This window comes from Gracilinanus agilis, chromosome 6 (assembly GCF_016433145.1).
Source record: "Gracilinanus agilis isolate LMUSP501 chromosome 6, AgileGrace, whole genome shotgun sequence".
NCBI classification, from domain to species: domain Eukaryota; kingdom Metazoa; phylum Chordata; class Mammalia; order Didelphimorphia; family Didelphidae; genus Gracilinanus; species Gracilinanus agilis.
Genome location: NC_058135.1, coordinates 296,366,019 through 296,385,749, shown reverse-complemented (window position 1 = coordinate 296,385,749; position 19,731 = coordinate 296,366,019). Strand labels below are relative to the sequence as shown.

At 62.7% G+C, this 19,731-nt stretch overlaps 1 protein-coding gene across 2 annotated transcripts in view; it reads right to left on the bottom strand.

Annotated features, from left to right (window-relative positions):
- Positions 1-15,032, bottom strand: part of CARS1 (cysteinyl-tRNA synthetase 1) — a 34,752-nt gene extending 19,720 nt beyond the window's left edge. Inside the window, exons 1-9 of one of the 2 annotated variants that reach the window (XM_044680625.1) lie at positions 14,964-15,032; positions 10,694-10,918; positions 7,022-7,113; positions 6,065-6,153; positions 5,728-5,824; positions 5,049-5,147; positions 4,470-4,619; positions 3,950-4,090; positions 3,097-3,185 (exon numbers count right to left, since the gene is read on the bottom strand). In XM_044680625.1, coding sequence (XP_044536560.1) covers positions 3,097-3,185; positions 3,950-4,090; positions 4,470-4,619; positions 5,049-5,147; positions 5,728-5,824; positions 6,065-6,153; positions 7,022-7,113; positions 10,694-10,918; positions 14,964-14,991 — 1,010 coding nt within the window. In that variant the 5' untranslated portion in view covers positions 14,992-15,032. The remainder of the gene's footprint in view (positions 1-3,096; positions 3,186-3,949; positions 4,091-4,469; positions 4,620-5,048; positions 5,148-5,727; positions 5,825-6,064; positions 6,154-7,021; positions 7,114-10,693; positions 10,919-14,963) is intronic. The other variant, XM_044680626.1, reaches the window with a different exon arrangement.
- Between the last annotated feature and the right edge of the window lie 4,699 nt (positions 15,033-19,731).

Sequence of the window (19,731 nt, the reverse complement as noted above, 5' to 3'; positions counted from 1 at the left end):
GAGGGCCGCGGGAACACGGGGCGACGGTGACTTCTCCAGACCTGGAACGTGGGGGCGCACCCCAGGAGCCGGGCCTGCAGCAGAGCTCCAGGGATGGGGGTCAGGGCCGGGGGAGACGGCCTCAAAGGGGGGGTCTCAATTGTCCCAGTGATCGGCCTGGTCCGGGTGGCCGGTCCTCCCACGGGGCTGCCCTCCGTCATCTTTCCGGGGCCAGACATGGACCCCAGCAGGTCCGAGGTGGGGTCCGAGGTGGGGTCGTGGCCCCTGCTGCTCCCGCCTCCTGCACGAGGATGGGGACCCCCGTCTGGGGCTGGGCCTTCCAGTTCTATGAGGCCTCGGGCCCCCGGCCACACCTCGGGGCCACCGTCTCCCTCTCCTGGCCTCAGCCAGTCTCCCCATGGATTTCGGGGGCCGGATGGGCTCCGGCCATGGAGGGGGGGCGCTGCGGAGCGAGGCTGCCCTTCGCACTCCTCTGCTCACGCCGAAGGACGAGGCGTAGCTCCCTCCTGCCCCGGCTCTTGGGCCAGAGAGCTCCAGAGACGTTGTGGTGACCCGCTGGCCAGTCAGCGAGCTGCCCGGAGGCCGGACACGCCGGAGGCTGCACGGAGGACCGCCCCGCTCTGGGCGGGGAGCTGAGCCGGACAGGGGGCCCTCCATGGGCAAGAGGGCGGCGCCACCACAAGGGGGCGCCCGAGCGCTGCCTCCGAAGGGGTTCTGGCCATGGAGGCCGCAGGCTTGATGCCTTCAAGCCAATTCCAGGAGAGGCTGCGGTGGAGCCGGAGGGGGAGACGCTGTGGTGACCCCACTTCCGGGCAGCGTTGAAAACTGTCAGGAAAATGCCAGACCCCGTCCGGCGTCCCCAGCATTCCTCTGCCGAGATTCCCACCATGAGGAGAGACTCGGCCGCAGGACAAGAGGGCTTCGGCAGCAGCCCACAGGACGGGGTCCGGCCCGGCCCAGGGAGGGCCTGAGTGTCTGCAGGACGAGGCCAGTCAGGGGCGCCCCGAACGAGGACTCCGAGTCACCCACGGACGAGGCCTCGAGCGACGGCAGAGAGCCCAGCCGCAGGCCTTCCCGAACTGACTCAAGTGGAGCCTGGCCAGCGGCGGCCACTCGGATGGCTGGAGCCGCGGCTCCTTCCGCAGGAGACGGTCATCCTCGCACGGGGAGAAACCCAGCAGCCTTTCCCACGAGGCGCTGACGGAGCCGAGCGACGCTCACCTGGGCCCTGAGATCCGCGAGGCCCCCGGAGGCCCCGCTTCCCCAGAGCTGCTCCCAAGAGGGTCCGGCCTCCGCCCAGGCTGCAGGAAGCCCAAATCGTGGCAGCTGGCTGTGGTGATTCGGTGGCAAAGCCTGGCTCAGCTATGGAGCCCTCAGGAGCTACCCTCATGGCCTCTCCTGGGGCTTCGGCCCCCGGGCACCTCCCGGCCTCTCCTCTGGCCTCTCCTCAGTCTTCGGCCCCCGGGCACCTCCCAGCCTCTCCTTGGTCTTCGGCCCCTGGGCACCTCCCGGCCTCTCCTCAGTCTTCGGCCCCCGGGCACCTCCCGGCCTCTCCTCCGGCCTCTCCTCAGTCTTCGGCCCCCGGGCACCTCCCAGCCTCTCCTTGGTCTTCGGCCCCCGGGCACCTCCCGGCCTCTCCTCAGTCTTCGGCCCCCGGGCACCTCCCGGCCTCTCCTCCGGCCTCTCCTCGGTCTTCGGCCCCCGGGCACCTCCCAGCCTCTCCTTGGTCTTCGGCCCCCGGGCACCTCCCGGCCTCTCCTCAGTCTTCGGCCCCCGGGCACCTCCCGGCCTCTCCTCCGGCCTCTCCTCGGTCTTCGGCCCCCGGGCACCTCCCAGCCTCTCCTTGGTCTTCGGCCCCCGGGCACCTCCCGGCCTCTCCTCAGTCTTCGGCCCCCGGGCACCTCCCGGCCTCTCCTCCGGCCTCTCCTCGGTCTTCGGCCCCCGGGCACCTCCCGGCCTCTCCTCCGGCCTCTCCTCGGTCTTCGACCCCCGGGCACCTCCCGGCCTCTCTTCTGGGCCCTCATTCCTCAGGCTTCTTCGGACATTCGGTTGTGTGCTGCTCTGACACGCGAGGGGGCCGCCATTTTCTTCTCTAGGAAACTGAGGCCAGCAGGGTAGAGGGACTTGTCCAGGGTCTTCGCTGTCGTTGCTGGCATTCATCTCGAGGAGGGCCGGCGCCGCCCCGAGGAGTTAGGCGGACGGGAGGCAGAGACACGAGGGGGGGGAGCCTCCCCTCTCCTGCAGTCGTCCAGGGCCAGAGGCAGGACGAGTTGGGCTCTGGGCGCCCCCCGGCTCTCGCCTCAGTGAGGGGAATCTTCCCGCACCGCTGCCCGGGGAGGCCTTTCCAGGGCTGCCTGTCCGCCTTTGGTGCCCACCTCTCACCCGGCGCTCTACCCACTGCACCACCATGAGGGCCTGGTCCGTGCCAGCTGCCAGCCCGAGCGGTAGGTCTGCCCAAAGCCATCTCTGACCTAGTTGTGGCCTCTCAGACCGCCGGACCTCGGGGATGACCCATGGGCACGTCCAGCTCAGGGCTTGTGGTCTTCCTGCCTCTTCTGTCGAGGCACCACCGTCCCTCCTCCTGGGCGGCGGGTCTCCGACCTCAGAGCCGTCCTGTGCCATCCCCGGTGCCCACCACGTGCCCAGCCTGAACCCATCTCACCCCCCAGCCTCTCCCGCCTCTGCCTTCCCTCTGGCACATGGATGCTGCCAAGCTCAAACCCAACTACCCCAGCCTGGGCACCGCCTCCCCCTTCAATCTGTGCCCCCGGGGCGGCCAAGGAAGCCTCCCAACAAACCCCCACGGGGCCCGAGAAAGGGGGTGACTGGCACGAGGCCCCCCGGAAGCAAGGAGCGGGACCCGGAAAACCCCCAAGCCTCTGTCCCCGACCCGGCGCCCTCCCCCCAGCCCCCCACGTCCTCAGAGGGGGCTCCCTCTGCCTGGGCGCCCGCCCCCTCCCCATGAGCCAGAGGGAGCCTCTGGGGCCGGAGGAAGAGAACCAGGAGGTCTGGGGGGGAGGGGGAGGGGAGGACCATGGGAGGAAGGAGGGGGAGGGGGAGGCCAGCTCCAGAAGGACTCAGACAAGCCCCCCTTACCCATAGCCATTGGCCACGATCTTCTCCACGAAGCTCACGATCTCGGGCACGTACTCGCTGACGCGGGTCAGGACGTCCGGAGGAAGCACCTGCCGGCCACGAGAGACAACGCGGTGAGGCGCTGCTGCCGGAGCCGCCGTCACACAGGGCAGTGCCCGCGGCGGGAGAGTGTGCACAGAGGGAGAGTGCCCGCGGCGGGAGTGCCCGCGGCGGGAGTGCCCGCGGAGACGACTCATGGTGGGACACCATCCCTGGAGGCTGCCACCTCTGTGCCGTGCTCAGACCCCCCCACAAGGAGGGAATCTTTGCCCGCAGGGTCGTGCCACACCGAGCCGGCTGCCCCCATCACGGTGAGGCCGGGGAAGGTGGGCCTTTAGGGTGCTGCTTACAGAGAGGCAAATGGTGGAGCCACAGGGCTGGGCCTGGGGAAACCTGAATTCAAATGCTGCCTCAGATGCTTCCCGGCTGGGTAAACTTACCTGCCTCAGTTTCCCCAACCGTACCTCCCTCCCAGGGCCGCTGTGAGGCTCAGGGCAGAGCCCCGACTCGACCCCGGCCTGCCCCGCTCAGTCACAGCCTCTGGGGTCGAGGACACAATTGTCTAGGCCTGTGCTCTGCCCCAACCCCCATCCTGCGGCCTCCCCTCCACCTCCACCTCCGGGCATTTTCTGTCATTGTGCCCCCGCCCGGAGCTCCCCTCCTCATCTCCGCCTTTGGGCACCAGTTACAACTCCCCCTTCTACAGGAAGCCTTCCGGGGCTCCTCCCACGGCGCCAGGCTTATCCGCGATTGACTCCCGGGAGGGCCTGCTCTGCCCAGCTGCAGGAGCGCCAGCGGACACCTCCCCACTCACGTTCAGGGCCTCCATGTCTCGGTGGAATTCTGCTTCCCAGGCCTGGGGGAGCTCCGAGAAGATGGAGTTGTCGGTCACCTGCGAGCCCAGGCGCGAGTCGAGCCACTCAGCCAGCGGGTCCCTGGCCTTCTCCAGCAACGCCTGTGGGGAGACGCTCTGCTCAGTGTGGCCCTGTGCGCGCTCGTGGGGGAGTTTCCTCTCAGGAATCGGTGCCAGGAAGCCAAGTGGGAGCCCCAACAGGGGCCAGGAACAAAGCGCAAGACAGGCAGGGGAGGGGGGGGGGGCCGGGAACTCCTGAGCCAGTGGCAGAGGCCAGAAAGGACGGCATCTCCGGCCCTGGGGGCAGCCTGTACAAAAGCATGGAGATGGGAAATGGGGCAGAGAGGGCAGAGGGAGCAAGGCTGGCTGGTGATGGGGAAGAGCCCAATTACATGGGGCTCGTCTTGACCCCCACAGCAACAACGGGGAGCCCCCAGAGCAGGGGTCCGGCTCCCCACCTTTTGACTCCCCCCAGGCCCACCTCCACGCGGGTGCTGATCTCATCTTTCGAGGCGTTTCTTTGCACCGAATCGGCCAGGGGCTCTACAGCCAGCTGCACGGCGTCCCGGATGCGTTCCAGCATCTGCTTTTTATCGGGGTCGGTGGTCGCATTTAATTGGAGGGAAAAAGGCTACAAGAAAGGGAGGAAGACCCTCGTGAAGCCCCCCGTCAGGGGCTCCGGCCCCTTCCCCAGGGGTCCCGGCATCTCTGGCAGGCAGAACCCCTCAGCTTCCTGGCCCGGGTCCCCAGGAACATGGTGAGAGACGGGGGTGGGATGGGCCCCGCTCTGTACCCCTGCCCTTAGGAGGGGACGGAGCCCAAGTTCAAGGTTCCCCTCGATGGTGTGTTTAAGGGGGACCCGAGGCCCGCAACACCTTCCAGGAGGGGGGCTCCCGTGGAACAGGGCCGCCTGGACAAGGACGCCGGCTCGCTGCTGGGAGGAGGTTCGGGCCCGGATGGGCCGCCATCCCCCCGGGAGGCCCCAGCGATGTCCCCCAGAGCCCGTGGGCTTCCTTGGGGGTGCCCACTGGGGGTGCCCAGGGCGAGGCCGGGGACGCACCTTCAGGGCGCTCTCCACGTCTTGGAGGAGCTGGGCGGCTGGCGGCTTCTTCTCCCGATACTGCTCGAAGAGGTAGTTCTGCCGGGCCCTCTTGATGATCTGCGGAGAAGAAGACCTGCCATGGTCCGCGGAGGTGCCTCCCTCTGGCTGCGAACCCGGCTGCCGACCACAGGGCGCCCAAGCCAGGCCCCTGCACTGTGCCCGGGCAGGAGCCGTGCCACGTTGTCCCCCGGGTGCCTGCCCTCACCACGCCGCCTGGCACATCTCAGGACCTGCCCCCGGCGCCTGCTGCAGGGCACGGAGCACCCCCGGCCTGAGCATCATTACCTGCAAGACGGCAGCCTGGGACGGGCTCTCCCGGCCTCCGACATGGGGCCCCCTTTCTGATCCCCCCAAGCTGGCAGAGAAGACGGGGAGCCGAGCAGGCGGTCCAGTCCAAGGCCTGCTCTGTCCTTTGCTGCTCCCCTCCCGCCCCTCCACCGTACAAAGAAGGGGTCAGCTGCCCCACGGGTGCCCCACCACCCGGCCTCCCCTCTCCGGTCTGCATTTCCTTCTGTGGCCGTCTCTGTCCAGTCCTCCTGCCTGGCCGGCTCGGGGGGTCCAGAGCCATCCGCCAGGGAGGCCTGGGAGGAGCGCCTCAGCTCGGCCCACCCCTGCCCGATGCTGCTCTGCGCCTCACCTTGTCATCCACGTCTGTGATATTCATGCAGTAGAAGACGTCGAACTGGAAGTAATCCCTGAGCACGCGCCGCAGGATGTCGAAGGAGATGTAGGACCTGGCGGGGCAGACGAGGCGGCGGCGAGGTTTGGCCTTTGGAGAATTCGGCCGAGGCGGTGCAGCCCTCCCGCCACCCACACATCTGCCAGCCGGACCTCTTCCCGGGCTCCCAGGCGGGGTGGGGGGGGCCTTTCAGGCTGCCCCCCACCCCCGGGAGCTGCTCTTCCCACCTCCCACTGGGTGCCTCTCTGGGCTCGTGCCGGGCACTTTCCATCCAAGGGCGAGCGAGGGGCCCTACCTGGCGTGGCCCATGTGGGAGGCATCATACACGGTGGGTCCACAGCAGTACCAGGTCACCTTCCGCCCCTGCTGAGGCACGAACTCGTCCTTCATTAGGAGGGAAGAGAAGAGGGTCAGGAGGTCCCTGGGGTGCCGGGACACACCCTCAGGCCGTATGGGGCTGCCCGCAGCTCCCAGGGGACCAGATGGGACCCTCTTAGCTTTACAGGAAAGGAACTTCGAGCTGCCTCTGGAGCCAAGGGGGGCTCCTTCCCAGAGGGTTAAGGCCGAGCCTGAGGAGCCCCCACGGCCTATAGGACACGGATGGTGCCCCCAAGAGAAGGAGCCATCCCAGCCCAACCTGACCATGGGGCAGAGACCCTGGGGCAGAGACCGGCCCGGAGCCCAGGTGGGGGCAGGCGAGGAGGCCCGGCAGGCCTTTCCCACCACACGTGCAGCTCAAGTTCCCGAGGTGGGGACCCGCTCGGTAGCTGCCCAAGTCCCAAGGGCCACAGCGGGCCGGGTACTCCCCAGGGCCCCCTCTCAGCTCCTGGCCTTTCATGGACCTCCCAGCTTCTCCCAGGACTCAGAGGAGATCTCGGCCTCTAGCCAATGAGACCACCCCCCACCCTCCACGCCCCCCAGGCGGATCTGGCTATGCCTTTCTTTGTCCCTTCAGCTTAGCCGAGCACCCAGCACCTTGCGCATGCCAGGCAAATGCCAGGGCTCTGACCCACTAACCGCAGCTTCCCACTCAGGGTCCTTCCGGCCCAGCTGGGTTGTGCCACAGGCAGGCTTCTGCCCACAGCTCAGAAGAGGGTCGGTGCCTCCCTCACCCTCGGACACCACAAAGGAGAGAACCTCCGAGGGCATCTCAGAAATCCTCACCACCAAGCCCCGAGGAAAAGGCCCCGAGAAGGGGAGCTCCTGCCCATCTCCCCCCGGCTGCCAGCCCCCTCCCCAGGTACTTGCTCACCTTGCTGCGAGTGAGGCTGTTATAAAGGCGGAGTTTACAAGGCTCGGTGCCCTCTGGAGGAAACCACGGAGGCTGGGTACGCCGGCCCTTACCTGAAAAGGAGGCGAGAACTATGTCAGCAAGAGTCAGCCCTCTCCTGAGCGGCTCCCCTTCCCCAGGGGCTCCCCCTTTCCTGAGGGGGTCCCTCTGCCCCAAAGGGCTCCCCCTTCCCCAGGGGCTCCCCACAACACAAATGTAAGGGGGCCTTTTAGGAAGGAGGTCAAATTCTCATCTCCTCTGGCAGGCCTGAGGCCCTCTGGGTACCCGCCTCCCATTCCTTCCACAAGAGCAGGCAGCCTCCTGGCAAAGATATCCGAGTCCCGGGCAAATGAGGCACGCCCCGGGCTGTTGCCTGAGCCATGACTCTCCCCCTCTGAACCCTCACCAGGGTCTGGGCCTCAATGTGGCTCTCCTATGGCCCGGCAGAACCCAGATTTCATGCAGAATCGGATCCAGGAGGCGGGTCTGACAATTCCTCTTAGAGCATAGCTGGGGGCACCAAGGCCGGCCGAGAGCTGGGAGCTCAGGGCCCAGAGAGGCCTCCCAAGGGGGCCCCCCACTCTCACATGAGTCAGAGGATGGACTTGAACTCGGGTCTCCTTGATCAACCAGAACCATAAAGACAGAAAGCAGAACTGGTAAAGGGGCGCCGCTTCTTCCATTAAGTTTACTGAATTTCGCTTCAGTTTCTTTCATGAATAGGGCAGCTGGGCGGTGCAGTGGGCAGAGCACTGACCAGAGTCAGGAAGACTCTGCTTCCTCAGATACTGCCTAGCTGTGTGACCCTGGACAAGTCACTTCACCCTGTTGGCCTCAGTTTCCTCATCTGGAAAAGGAAACGGCCCACCGCTCCGGATCTCTGCCAAGAAAACCCAAACAAGGGCCACCGAGGGCTGCACATGACTAAATGACCCCAAAGCCCACAAAGCCTTGAATATAACCAACCAGTAGCGAGCAGCGTCGTGCCCACCTTTTGGGCAGAAGCCCCTTCACTACGGGCGCTCGTCCCCACATCCCTCCCTGCCCTTTGGGAAGTTTGTAAGAAAGCCCGGGGGCGGGGAGGACACTCTCCACATCCCTGCAGCCACGCAGGCCGGAGACCGCTGATCTGGATGACCACAGACGGACCACTTGTGGCCTAATCGGAACCAGCTTCCCCAGCCCCGGAGGCCCCGGCTGGCTTCTCCTGACCAGTGAGAGGACAACTTTAGACTGCAGTCAAAATAAGGGGCGCAGCGGATTCCCCGTCTATGAACTAAGGGTAAACTGAGGCTCTGGAGGAGGCTGGGGTCCCCCAAAAACCAGTGTCCGAGGAGGGATTCAGACCCAGGTCTCCCTTCTAGCTGCAGGGCGGCCTGAGCCCTCACCTCCATGTGGGGAATCTCCAGAGACTGGACCCAAAGCCACCGAGCCCTTCTCTGTCTCAGCTGGCAACGGAGCAACGGAGCGATGAAGTGACGGAGGGACTGCCTGGCAGGGGCAGAGGCTCGGGCTGTCCGGCCGGGGCAGAGGCCCTGGCGGCTCTCCTTCTCTCCTCCTTGCCTGCTCCATGCATGGTTCCTCCCTTCTTGCTTCCTGGACCTCCGATGCCAGGCCTGCTGCCTGCCAAGGAGTCACTTCTGAGACACGCTATTAAATCACTTCTTGCCAGCTCCGGGCTTCAGAGACGCCTGGGACGCCGTCCTCGCCCCGTGGCGCCGGCAGGTTCTGAGTGGGCGTGAGATGACCCAGTGAGCACCAGCCTATGGCAGGCCACCGGGATGGAGCCCCAGGCTGGAGTGTGGTCAAAGGCAGCCTCAGATGCTTGCTGGCTGGGTGGCCCTGGCCAAGTCACTCTCCTCTGTTTGCCTCAGTTTCCTCATCTGTAAAATGAGCCGGAGGAGGAAAGGGCACGCTGCTCCAAACGAGGTCACAAAGTCGGCCACAGCTGGAACGGCTGAACAATGATGAAATGGCAGCTGACCGAGACTGCCCGGCGTCCCGACTGCCCACTCACTGCCCAGCTCCTTCCGGAAGGGCACCGTGAAGCCTGCCGGGCACCCCACGTGACTAATCTGCACAGGGAGCCTCCATGGGGGACTCCTCGTTCTGCCCACGATGGGGCCGGATGGCAGCAAGCCCAAGGGGTAGGGCTGGGCACAGCGGGAGGCCTGGCTGGGGAAGTCCAGGAGGCCAGACATCGTCCGGCCTCCTCCTCGCAGATGATGCATCAGGCAGAACCGCAGACGGATCGAGCGCCTGACCGAGGGGTCCTTGTCTGCCCAAAGGCCTCCTCTGGAGCATGTAAAACGGGGTTTCACAGGAGCGCTGGGCACCGCTGCCCACGCCGGCCACCCTTGCCATGGGCCTCGTAGCTACGACGCTCGTGGGGGGCAGGACACTGAGGCTGGCCCCCAACATGGCCTCCGTCCCCAGGCGCCGACGTGAACCTCTAATTAAGTCTGGAGCGGCCTCGTTTAACAGGTCAAAGTGATTTATGGGCTTTCGTGCCAAGCCTTCAAAGGCTTAACGAGCCCCGATGCCAGGCTGCCGCGCTCTCCCTGGGAGGTTCCGATGCCCCGAGATGAAAGGGGCTTCCTGCCGGCAGGGCCTCATTAGACACCGAGGCCGGCCAGGCCGGCTTGGGACGCTCGCAGCTGCCCGCCCCACCCGGGGCGAGGCGTGTCAGCCTTATGGCGGGAGAGCCACGCGCCCCTACCAAAGCCTGCCCCGTCACGGCCGGGCGCCGGGGGGTGCCAGGGGGCACCCGAGACCCAAGCAGAGAGATCCTGACCACAGACGGCCGCGGTCCTAGGGGTGTGCGGACGAGGCGATGAGGAGTGGCCCCGGGGCATGCCGAGAACATCTCAGAGGCTGCCCCCCAGGGCCCAGGTCTGGGCGCCGCAGGCCACCAGGCCGCCTGTTTGTGGGAAAGCGTGGCCAGCGCGCAGAAGGCCTCGGGAGCGGACCCTTCCCTTTCCCACGTGAGGAAGCCGAGGCCCGGGCAGCGGCCACTCCTCCGGTCACACGGGGGGACACGGCTGGCCGTATCTCGGCGCTGAAGGATCGACCCCCCACCTTCGGGCGGGAGAATCACCTGCGGATCCGGGGCTCCGACCTCCCGAACCTCAAGTCAGCCGGAAGGTCTCCGTCGCTCTGCCCACCCCCGTGCGTGGCACCAAGCGTGAGGTTGGCCCGTCTCTGCGCTAGTCGCCATCGAAGTGCCCGATTCAGAACCGCTAGATGTCAGGGGCAGGATCTGGCCGGGTCCGAGGCGGCCCAAAGCCCCATCTTTGTGCCCCCATCGCCCTGGGACATCTACCCAAGGGCTGGTCCTCCCTGGCAGCAGAGCTGGGGAGTGGGTGCGAGTCTCTCCACCCCATCTCCTCCTTTTCCTTCTGTCCCAGGATCAATTGTAAGACAGAAGAGCAGGAAGAGCCGGGCCGTGGGGGTGAAGTGACTTGCCCAGGGTCACCCGGCTAGGAAGTGACTGAGGCCAGACTGGATCCTGCCCCCTCTCCGGCCCGACGCTGTGCCGTCTCTGGGGCCCCTGGTCTCGCCTGCACGGACGGCCCTGGGGCCGGGCACAGACCAGAGACACGGCCGGCGGCGCCCTCGGCCTCGCCCGCTCCCCCGCTCGGAGGCGCTACTCACTTGGCTGGCCAGGGCTCCCGCCGGCCAGGGCGCCTATGTGCCTGAACCAGCGGGCCGCGTGCACGTGCCGCTCCCCGGGCGGGCGCGAGAACTGCCTGAACGCCTCCACGTCGGCCTGCGAGAAGGTGTGGCCCTGCAGGTAGCTGCGGGTGCTGAGGTGCTCGTCCAAGGCCTGCGCCCTGGCCTCGTCCTCCCTAAGGCTCAGAATCCACCCGTAGTCGGGAGCTGCGAACACAGAGGGAGGGACAAGAGTCAGCCGAGGCCCACAGCCCTTCCCCTGCTCCGGAAGGCCAGATCCTGCCCGGGAGAGGCCAAAGAGGGCCTGGTCCGGCCTGGTCCGGCTAGTCTGGCCAAAGAGGGGCTGCTCCGGCCTCATCCGGCCGAAGAGGGGGCTGGTCCAGCCTGGTCTGGCCAAAGAGGAGCTGCTCCGGCCTCATCCGGCCGAAGAGGGGGCTGGTCCGGCCTGGTCTGGCCAAAGAGGGCCTGGGTCTGGCCTGGTCCGGCTGAAGAGGGGCCTGGTCTGGCCTGGTCCGGCTGAAGAGGGGGCTGGTCCGGCCTGGTCCGGCCTGGTCTGGCCGAGGAGGGCAGTGAGGGAAGGTCCGGTGGCTCTTCCAGGAAGAATGCAGAGGCCTGGGGGAGGGCGGGGGGGGGCCAGGCTCCTCTTCCTGAGCCCCAATCCAGCCTCAGACACAGACATGCTGCATGATCCTGGGCAAGTCACTCCACTCCGCTGGCCTCGGTTTCCCCCTCCGCCAACGAGCTAGTGAGGAAACAGTCCAGTATCCCGGCCAAGGGAGGACAAGCCTGAAAAATGACCCAAAATCTGTGCCTGGTGAGACCCTGCAAGGAGGCGGAGCGAGTCTTCCCTCTGCATCTGTCTGTCCGTCTGTGTTTCCTGAGTCGGGAAGGAGACACCCCGCAGCTCGGTTCCACCGGAGACCCCCCAAGACGCGGCTCCGACAGGCGGCGGCTCCCGGGCTCCCTCCTGGTGCTGAAGGTCCATCCCTGGGGGTCCTGGGGGGCGCTGCCCAGCTCAGGGCCCATCAGGCTCCCTGGCACCGCGGGGCGGGCCCTGCCTTGGCATCCACGTGCCCTCCATACGCACAGAAGCTTCAGCGGCCCGCCGGGGACCACAGGCTGGACCGCGCATCACTCAGAGCGTTTCTTCCGTCTTCTCCAGACGCGCAGGCTGTGGGAGAGGCCGAGGAGGGCCGGCCTCTGGCCAGGCGGTGGGCAGAACGAGAGCCCGAGGCCACCCCCGAGGGTGCCCCCAAATGACCTTCCCCAGCGGTCATCCTCCACCCCATAAAAGGAACCCCCGCCTGGGCGACGTGGCCGCCTTTCCAGAGGTCTTTCCTTCCACGGAAGTCTTTGCTGGCCCCGTCCAGGCCGAGCCCACGCGGTGGGGGTTCTCTGGTGAACCCCGTCGGCCCGGAGCTCCTGGAGGCCTACGACCGCCTTCTGCCCGTCTCCGTTCTCCCTGGCACGCGGGACACGCGCCAACTTAGCCAAGCTCCGGGCTGCAGGGGCCGCCTTCCTGGGGACGGAGCCCGAGCAGGGCCAGGGGTGGGGCTGCCCTTGGCCCCACGGCCAGGACCGGCTCTCTCAGGGTCTGCAGGGAGCTCGCCTGGGTGGCAGCACTAGTGGGACTCCCCCCGCGGGGGCAACCAGCGGCCCTGACTGCTGGCCAATCCCCACGGCTGGGAGCTGCTGGTCCCCCTCGGGGCGCTCCGGGGCAGGACTCGACCCTCCTGGGGAGAAGCCGAGAGCCTGGGAGCGGCCCTTCGAAAGGACAAACCGAGAACCCCGGCAGGGACCCCCACGTCCCGGAGCGGGCCCACCCCGGAGGCGCAGGACCCCCAGGGGATCCCGGCCAAGCCCCCCGGCCTGCCCAGGAACTCCGGGCCGGGTCTATACCAGCCCAGTGCCGGGCCCAGGAGGGAGTAGCTGCTGCCCCGGGAACCACGTGATCCAGCACGGCCAGCCTGAGGGGCAGCCCAGCCGCCTCCCCCAGCGCCCCCCACCCAGCCAGGCCCTTCTGCTCCCAAAGAAGGAGCTCTATTTAGCGAGGAGCCGCGCGGGTGCCGGAAGTGTGCAGTCGGGGGTGTAGACACACTCGCACCCCCTCCCCCCCATACCGCTTAGGAACGGGCTCTGAGGTTTGGGAGGGGAAGAAGGTTGTTCCCTCTGTCGGCTCCTCCCCAGCCTCCTTCCCCCTGGAGGCCCCCCAGGATTTCAACCCAGCCTCAGGACCACCCCAGGGGCCTCGAGCTGATCTTCCAGCTCCTCCTCCGATGCTCCAGGCATCCTGCTTCATGGCCGGCCTCGGCCTCCCGACACCCACAAATCCAGAGTCCCCCCTGAGACCTCCTCTAGGGCGTCTACCTTCTCCACCCTCACATGTGCACCCCTGGGCTGCTGCAGTAACTGCTGGGCGGAGGGGCTGCCTCAGTTTCCCCTCCTCAGTCCATCCCCCACTAAGCTCCGCAGTCAACACTGATTCAGTGCCTGCTGTGGGGGATGGGGGGGGCCTGGGGAGAGCCAAAGGCCGGTCCATGCCCTAGTGGAGCCCCCAGCTGGGGGGGGGGGGAGCCCTGGGCCGATATCTGTGTCCCACCTACGGATGGAGGGAAGGCAGGGGACCGAGGGGGGCCGCCACACCCCGGCTCCCTATGGCCTGCTGGGCCAGAGGAAAGGAAGGAACAAGCCCTTTCTAGAGCCCAACCACCTGCCAGGCGGTGGCCCATTTCACAGATGAAGCCGCTCCTGAGGATGGCTCTCAGCGGACAGCCTGGATCCCTGTGTGCCAGCCCTGCCCAGTCTGTCTCTCCTACAACCACGGGGCAGTGCCCATGAAGGTGCCCCCGCTGCAGAGGGCATGCACCAGCCTCCTGATCCCCTTCTGCCCCAGGCACACTCCCGTGACTCCAAATAAAGAACTGGCAGCAGGGCCAAGGGAAGCCCAACGCCCCTCTTACCCTGCCGGCCCGTCACCAGCCTGGCAGCTCTGGGTAACTTGCCCGCCCTGCCAGGGCCTCGGTCCACAGAGCTGGGCCAGGTTCTCCCCTCCTGGGCATGGCTGTTATGCCACTCTGAGGAGCCCAGGCCCTCTCCAGCCAGCCTGCCAGGGGCACCCCCTCAGCAGCCGCCCTGAATGATGCCCTCATCTCCTCTGCCTCCACCCACACCCCCACCCTTCCTGACCCAGGAATCCGGTCTCCTGGCTTCCCTGCACAGTGGGAGCTCCACACCTCCGTGTGGCATTCAGAGCCCTGCCCTGCCCTCAGCCCACCTCTTCATCAACCTAAGGGCCACCTCCTCCAGGAAGCCTCCCCGACTCCTCTTATGGCTCTGGCACACAAGGGATGCTTCAGGGGATCCCACTCTCGGGACAGAGCCAGGATGGGGGTGAAAGCTGGAAGGGGCCGGAAGCACAGTGACACCTTTTACAGATGGGGAAACTGAGGCTCCCCCAACGTCAAGGAGCTCGTCCAGGGTGGTTCCATCCATAGATAGGCGCCCAGACCCACCCCCACCCGTGAGCCAAGGGCCGGGAGGTGCCCTGACCCAGGATCCACCCCAAATTCGGGTCCGGGCTCTCTCTGACCCCCGCTGTCTCTGGCTCCCCATTCCAGGCGCTGGACTCAAACGAGGGTGAACCCCAGAGCCCGTCAGGGGCAGGATCTGGGGGGCTGGGGCTGGCCTTCCCCTCAGCAGCAGCACCCCGCCAGGTCCCACCCCAAGGGCCCTCCCTGCCTCCTTCACCCAGAAGTCTCAGAACCCCGGGGAGACCCCAGGCCAGAAGCGAGTAGCCCAATCCCAGCCCCGCCTCTCGCCCCCCAGAGGATGGACAGCCTCCATTGTCCAGCCGGGTAAGCCGAGGCCCGGGAGGGCGGGAACTTATTGGAGACCCGGGGTGGGGGTGGGGTGGGGGCTTCCCCGGGCCCGCCTGCGCCCCCTCCGCGATCTCGGCCGGCAGGAGGGGAAGCAGAGCCCAGAGCCGCCTCTACCCTCGCTCCTCCTCTCCTCCCGCCTGCCCGCTGGGTGCCTGGCCGGGCCTCAGTGTCCCCATCAGTGAAATGGGGCTGGGCTCATGGACCCGGCACACACCCAGCCGGGGGAGCGGGAAATGTGCTGCCCGCCGAGCTGCTGTGACCCCCAGGCAGCCGGGGGAGGGGGAGAGGGGCTCCCCGCGCCGTCCCTGCTGTCACCCCCCAGCCAGCCGGAAGACCCAGCCCTTGCCCGGCCGGCTCCCCCCGACCCCGCGCACCTTGTTCGCCCCCAGCGGCATGCGCCATGGCCCGAGCTCGTCTCCGGCCCCACTCGCGGCTTCACGATGGGATCCCCTCTGGCCACTCAGCCTCAGAGCTTTAAGAGCTGATGCAACCCTGGCCGGCTCCGGAAGTCCCGCCCCACCCCGCCCCACTAGCGCCACTTCCGGGACACCCGCGTTGCCAGGCAACCAATCGACGCCTCGCGGGGAGGGGAGGAGCAAGGATGCGGGCGGGAAGCCTGCCGGGAAGTGTAGTCCTGGCCCGCCTGGGGGGGGGGTCTCTGACCCGCGGACACCAGATCTTCGAGTGGGGGAAATGGAGAGCCCGAGCTGCGGAACGATCAGTCAGTCAGTCAGTCAGTCAACATTCATTGAACATCCGCTATACCAGGCGTCCCCAGATTCTGTCCTCAAGGAGCTCCCAATGGGGGGGACGGGGGACAGGGACATCGTGTGGGAGGGGGAGCATCTCCAGGGGCAGGCTGAGCTGGGCTGACTCTTCCTGGGATTCTCTTGGCCAGGCTTGCCCCAGAGGGGTTTTCCATTGCCTTCTCCGGCTCCTTTTTACAGATGAGGAAACAGGGGGGTAAGTGACTTGCCCAGGGTCACCTGGCTAGTGTCTAAGGCAGAATTTGAACTCGGATCTATTCTGGCTCCAGGCCCCATACTCTTTCCAATGGCCTACTTAGCCAGGTTTGAGCATGGGCAGGAAGGAGGCCAGGGAAGCCCAGAGGTGGAGATGGCAGAATGTCCAAGCATGGGGCACAGCCAGAGACAAAGCTGGCCTTGTAGGTGAAAGAGCCAAGAGGCCAGTGGATCTGACGTGAAGAGGGCCCCTTGGGGAGAAGCCTTGGGGAGAAGGAGGCCTCCAAGGCCAAACAGAGGATCTAAAATGGGATGGAATTCCTGTTGGATCCGGAGGTGAGAAGGAGGCACCGGAGTTTATGGATCAGGGCCCTGGCCTTTGGGAGAGCCACTTTGGGGACCCAGTGGAGGAGGAACCAGAAGGGGAGAGACTGAGGCAAGCAGAGCCCCCCCAGCCTTGCCCCCCCAAGCAGTCTTTGCAATAGGCCAGGAAAGGAGAGTGAGAGCCTGCGCCCGGGTGGGGGCCTCCGTGTCAGAGGAGAGGAGAGGAGGGGAGGGACGGTGGGCAAGACGTAGTGAGAGTATGGCAGACGGGGAGACTTGGGGTGACCCCTACACTGGGAGCACTCGGAGGGAAGGCGGGGCGAGCTGAAGATTTCTACTGACTGGCCAGTTCCAGAAAAATGGAGGATGTAAGACTGGAGGAGGGCAGAGAGTTTGGGGCAGCAAAGGGAGACCCAGAACCATCAGCAGAGACAAGGGCGCTACGGGAGGCTCTGTGGGAGCTGATGGGATCCCCCAGGGAAGCAGAGAGAACGGAGGGAGAGAGAAAGAAGGCTCTGGTGGAGCCCCGAGGAGGAGGAGGAAGAGGAGGAGTATCCAAGAGGGAGGAGGAGAAGGGGGGAGGGCTCCCCAGAAACCTCCATGAAAGAATGCCGAAGAGAAGAGGGCGAAGGACAAGAGCAAAGGCTAAAGAAAGGTCAGGACGTTGGATGAAGCCCCGGACTTTGGAGAGAGCAGGCCAGATGGAAGCCAGATTTGGGGGAATTCAAGAGAAAGAGGGGGTGGAGGGCCTCCTCCAGGAGTGCAGCGGGGAAGGGCAGAAGAGATCCGGCCTGGGTAGTGTGGAGGGAAGGATCCAAGGAGGACCTTTTGAGGATGGGGGGAGCCCCGCTTGCAGGCCGTGAGATCAAAGGGTAAGAGAGGGGGTCAAGGGGACTCCTCGGGCAGCTGGAGGGGGGTCTGGCCAGCAGAGAGGGGCAAATAGTGGCAGGGCGAGTGTGGGAGGAAGGGCAGCCCCAGGACGCCTGAAAAGTGCTGAAAAGGTTGGGACGAGCCTCTGGAGAGCGAGAGAGCAGGCGAGGCCGCGGACTGCAGGAAGGAGGCGAGCGCCGGACAGCAGTGAGGACCCAGCTCAGACTGTGGAGCAGAAACTCGGAGCCCACCCAGGCCCAGAATGGCCGCGTGACCGGCTCCCTCGGTGTGATTGTAGAGCGCCCGCAGGGCCGAGCGCCGGAGGGATCCCAGGCTGGGCCCACCCAGGCTGGCCACCTTCACTATGAGACAGAGGAGCGGGAGCCAAGGCACCACTAAGGGGAAAGCTGGTTCGTGAAGGAAGATTTCGGGGAACGAAGCCTTAGAGAAGAACAATCGGGCGAAATAAGTCCAGAGAGCTGGAAGGGAGCCGCGAAGGGGAGGGTTTGAGACACCAGGCAGAGGTGTTGGCACTTTATTCCCAAAGGAAGGCGACTTCTTGAGAGGGGAGGGACCCGGACGCCCCCCCAAGTGTTCTGGTCATTTATTATCCTTTGGTAGAAATGTCTTTGCTGCCATGACAGCATTTTAAAAAATGATATTGGGGGAGGGGGGACTCCGTAGATAGTGCCAGGAGGAGGTCCTGGGTTTAAATGTGACCTCAGACACTCCCTAGCGGTATGACTTTGACCAAGTCACTTAACCCCAATTGCTTCGCCCTTATCCATTCTTCTGCCTTGAGACCAATACTTAGAATCATTTCTAAGAAAGAAGGTGAAGGTTAAAAATAATATTTTCTTTTCCCCCAATTACATATAAAAACAATTTTTAAACATTCACTTAAAAAAGGTGGGTTCCAAATTCTCTTCCTCCCAACCCAACAGTAAGTGCTCCAATACAAACTTTACATGTGCCATCAATGGTGTAAAACACTTCTCTATATTAGTGACTTTGTGGAAGAGATCTTAAATGAAAAAGAAGAAAGAAAGTGAAATGGCATCTTTCTTGGTCTGCATTCATCTCCCTCAGGGCTTCCGCTGGGGCAAATGGCATTTTTCATTATGAGTCTCTGGGATTGTTTTGGATCTGTTTTGCAGGGAATAACCAGATTATTCACATCACAGTGATTCACAGAATAGTATTTCTAAAAAATAAGAAACAAGATGATGATATATGCATAAAAACGTAAAGATTCAACTCAAAAACTAGTCAAAACTATCGATAAGTTTAACAAAGCAGTAGGATATAAAATAAGCTCTATAGAACAATGTTTGGCGAGACAGTAAGAGATAACTCATTTAAACTAACCATATATAGAATAAAGTACCTATGACTATGCCTGCCAAAACAAACCTAGAAACCATATGAACATAATTACAAAATACTTTTTATACAAATAAAATCAGATGAAAATAATCAGAGAAATATTCATTGTCCATGGGTGGGCAGAGCAAATATAAATAAAATGACAATCCTGAACTAATGTACTTATTCAATTCCATCCCAATTGAATTACCAAAAAATTATTTTATTGAACTATAAAAAGTAATAATAAAATTTATATGGAAAAACAAAAGGTCAAGAATATCAAAAGAATTAATGTAAAAATGTAAAGGAAAGAGGATTAGCAGTATCAGATTTTGAATATTATAAAGCAGTAATGATCAAAACTATCTTTTTTATTTTTTTTTAAACCCTTCTGTGTATTGTCTCCTAGGTGGAAGAGTGGTCAGGGTGGGCCATGGGGGTCAAGTGACTTGCCCAGGGTCACCCAGCTGGGAAGTGTCTGAGGCCGGGTTTGAACCCAGGACCTCCCGTCTCTAGGCCTGACTCTCACTCCACTGAGCTACCCAGCTGCCCCAATACACCGAAGTTAAGGATTAAAAAAAAAAAAAAAAATAAATAAATAAACCTTCAGGGGAAGGGCCAATTATAAAAAAAAAAAAAACCTATATGACACATGAGGTAGCTCAGTGGATAGGGAGCCAGGCCTGGAGATGGAAGGTCCTGGGTTAAAATCTAGCCTCGAGGTACTTCCTAGCTCTATGACCCTGGGCAAGTCACTTAACCTCCATTGCCTAGCCCTTCGAGAGTTTCTTCCTGAGAACCAACACGTAATATTGATTCTAAAATGACAGGCAAATCAAAACAACTCTTGAGATGTCATCTCACACCTATCACATTGGCTGCAGGAAGCCATCAAAGCCCGTGATGTTTAGCACAGCTTGTCACCAGCTCTGGAACCTGCACAGCAGGTGTCAGAAGGATGGAAATTTCCAAACCATGTTTTCTTTGTATTAACTTTCTTTTTTCTCTATATTTCTTTTTTGTTTTATAAGTATACCTAAACTGTTTAATCTAAAGCATTTTTTACTTGAACCAATTCTTTTTGATGTTTTGCATTTTTAATTATTTATTAGTAATATCTGCGGTTTCCCTTTTTTTATTTTAAATTTATACTCCAATTGTGGTGAATTAGGGAACCCTGAATTTTTGAACAATATTATAGATGTTATAAAGCTGATATTAGCTTCTTATTCATTTTTTTCACTTTACAGAGCTAAGTTGACAAGTCACTCTTGATTGGTCACTGTACCTCTCTGAGTCTGTTCACATGAGGCTATTCTACGTGTTTGTTCTTACCCATAATGTTTTTTTAAAACAAATTGCATGTTATTCCTTAGATCATGAGTTTCTTGTCATACATTGCATATGCTTTTTTTTTTAAACACTTACCTTCTGTGTATTGGCTCCTAGGTGGAAGAGTGGTCAGGGTGGGCAATGGGGGTCAAGTGACTTGCCCAGGGTCACCCAGCTGGGAAGTGTCTGAGGCCAGATTTGAACCCAGGACCTCCCGTCTCTAGACCTGGCTCTCCATCCACTGAGCTACCCAGCTGCCCCCTGCACATGCTTTTAAAATAATTTT